The 2349-nt window shown below is 39.8% G+C and overlaps 1 protein-coding gene across 1 annotated transcript; it reads left to right on the top strand.

Moving 5' to 3' along the window:
• Window positions 1-657: 657 nt before the first annotated feature.
• Window positions 658-1275, top strand: Ifnb1 (interferon beta 1). The gene has a single exon (XM_070007198.1). The coding sequence runs from the start codon at window positions 658-660 to the stop codon at window positions 1273-1275; it is 618 nt and encodes a 205-aa protein (XP_069863299.1).
• Window positions 1276-2349: the final 1074 nt, after the last annotated feature.

Genomic DNA, 2349 nt, shown 5'->3' with positions numbered 1-2349 from the left:
TGGTTATCCTCTAACTTTTAGGGCTCCCTCTGCTGTCATTTTTATGAAGTGCTCCACATGGCAGTTTACTTTCTGATCTGCTCACACCCTCCCAGTGATATGGTCTTCTCTCTCCTTCTCTGCTGTCTCTACCCTGTTCAGCTTGGATTGATTCCATGGGTAGCATTTTCTCATCAGGGTTGGGCCATACCCCTAAGAGGAACTGTGGTGGATTGATTTGAAGCTTTCTCATAATACTCCATTCCAAAGCTATCAGAAATTCTAAAGTCTTCTCACATGAAATCTACTATTACAACGAGCAAAGCTCTCTTCAGGGTTAGCTTCTATACTATGAGGGGCTTTTCAGTGAGTCCCTCATAAACTATTTTGAGGTTCTTTAGTTCTCAGGTCTCTTGCTTTCCTTTGTTTCTCACTGGTGCCTTCCCAATTTGCTTTAGCAATTAATAAACTTAATAAAGTATTAAAATTCCTTTCTGTTTATCTTTTATCCTAATATATATTCTATTGAAGAGTCAGGAGCTGAAATAAATAGTATTGGAAACTGTTAACATACAAAAAAAATATGACATAGAAAAACTGAAAGTGGGAATTTCCTATGAAACAGAGGACCATCACATATAAATAGCCCAGATTATAGAGGAAGGACATTCACACTGCATGCCTTCAGAGCCTTTGCTCCATCACACAGGTGTAGGCAACACTGTTCCAGCCTTCACAATGACCAACGGGTTTCTCTTCCAGGTAGTGCTCCTGCTGTGCTTCTCCTCTATGGCTCTTTTCAAGAGCTGCAGCTTGCTTCAACTCCAGCAAAGCAGTTTGGCATGCCAGAAGCTTCTGGCACAATTGAATGGAAGGCCTGAACATTGCCTTGAAGACAGAATGGACTTCAAGTTACCTGAAGAGATTAAGAACCTGCAACAGTCTCAAAAGGTAGACACTACCTTTGTCGTCTATGAGATGTTGAAGAACATCTTTGAAATTTTCAGAAAGGATACTTCTAACACTGGATGGGATATGGCCATCATCAAGAAGCTTTTCACTGAACTTAATCAGCAGATGGACCGTCTGGAGAAAATTCTGGAAAGAAAAATAGAAGAGGAAAATTTAACCTGGGGAAATGTAAGGACCTTTCTACGGCTGAAGAGCTATTATTGGAATATTGTGAGATACTTGAAGAACAAGGAATACAGCATCTGTGCCTGGACAATAGTCCAAGTGGAAATCCTCAGGAACTTTTCTTTCATAAACAGTCTTACAGAGGGTTTGGAGAACTGAAGATCTCCCATCCAGTGCCTCTGGGACCAGACTTCAGACCAGTGACTTCAGGTACTGTTTAACTAGACTCTTCTGTGCGTGGAATGAAGACACTGAAGAATGAAGACACTGCATTGTAAAGGACAGCCAATGTTTTTCAATGTTCTATTAACTTATGAATTAAATTATTTATATTCCTTATTTAACTTTTTACTTTGTAAAAATAAATTGCTTATTACATAAACGTCAATATTGCACTCTTCATTTCAATGAATTTCTGTAACAGCCTCCCTTAACAATGGCTGAACATCTATTGGGGATTTTTTGAAAATATGCCTGCAAAGGAGTAGAGTTTCTGGCTTCTGACGTTGAGGAATTTAAAATCCAAGGAAGGCACATGTGATCCACAAGGTCAGTGATAATAAGGACAAACATACCTCCTAGGAACTAGATGTGGTGTGGGCTGGGGCAAGCAGGTGGGTGTGAGACTAGGACTTGGAATGTCCATTGCTTCTGCTCCATGCTCCAAGATTTGTGGTTATGAAGCCAGGTTTTAGCTCTTCATCAGAATAGCCAAAGAAATGTGTCAGCTGAGATAGTCATTCTAAGCTTTTCCTTGTTATCTGGAAGCTGCTCTGCCCTGGCAGGATTCAAAACCTTGTGTACTACTACCCTTGTACTAACTTTAGTACTTGGTGTATTAAACTTAGTCTAAGCCAAGAGTAAGAAACTTTTCCCTGACATGACTGAAGGGTAGTTATCTTGTTCTTCTTGGGAGCTTCTCAGAGCTGCTGAAGGCATCTGTTTTATGGGGAAAGGCACCTGAGAGAGAATCTTTTTTTTTTAACCTACTATATAATTTATTCTTTTTTGCTCAATTGTTAATGTAAAAGTGATGTACATAAGGGTTATGGTTACCTAAGTTATATAAAGAGTACATTTCTTTTTAAAAGTGTCACCCCTTCCCTCACAGTCTCCCAGTTTTTCCCTCCTGTCCCTACCCATAAATTGTATAGTTCATTTTCAACATAGTGTCTAGTGAGTACCATTGCTGCCTTTGTTCACCCCCTCCATTTCTGTGCTCCCCCTTATCAT

This window comes from Dipodomys merriami, unplaced genomic scaffold (genome assembly GCF_024711535.1).
Source record: "Dipodomys merriami isolate MVZ:Mamm:240054 unplaced genomic scaffold, mDipMer1.0.p SCAF_11, whole genome shotgun sequence".
Classification (NCBI taxonomy): Eukaryota; Metazoa; Chordata; class Mammalia; order Rodentia; family Heteromyidae; genus Dipodomys; species Dipodomys merriami.
Note: the sequence above shows the minus strand (reverse complement) of the source record. Positions and strands in the feature narration are given on the sequence as shown.

Excerpts from the sequence above, each read along its gene's own strand:
- Ifnb1 (XM_070007198.1), top strand. The coding sequence starts at position 658 with ATGCCTTCAGAGCCTTTGCTCCATCACACAGGTGTAGGCAACACTGTT.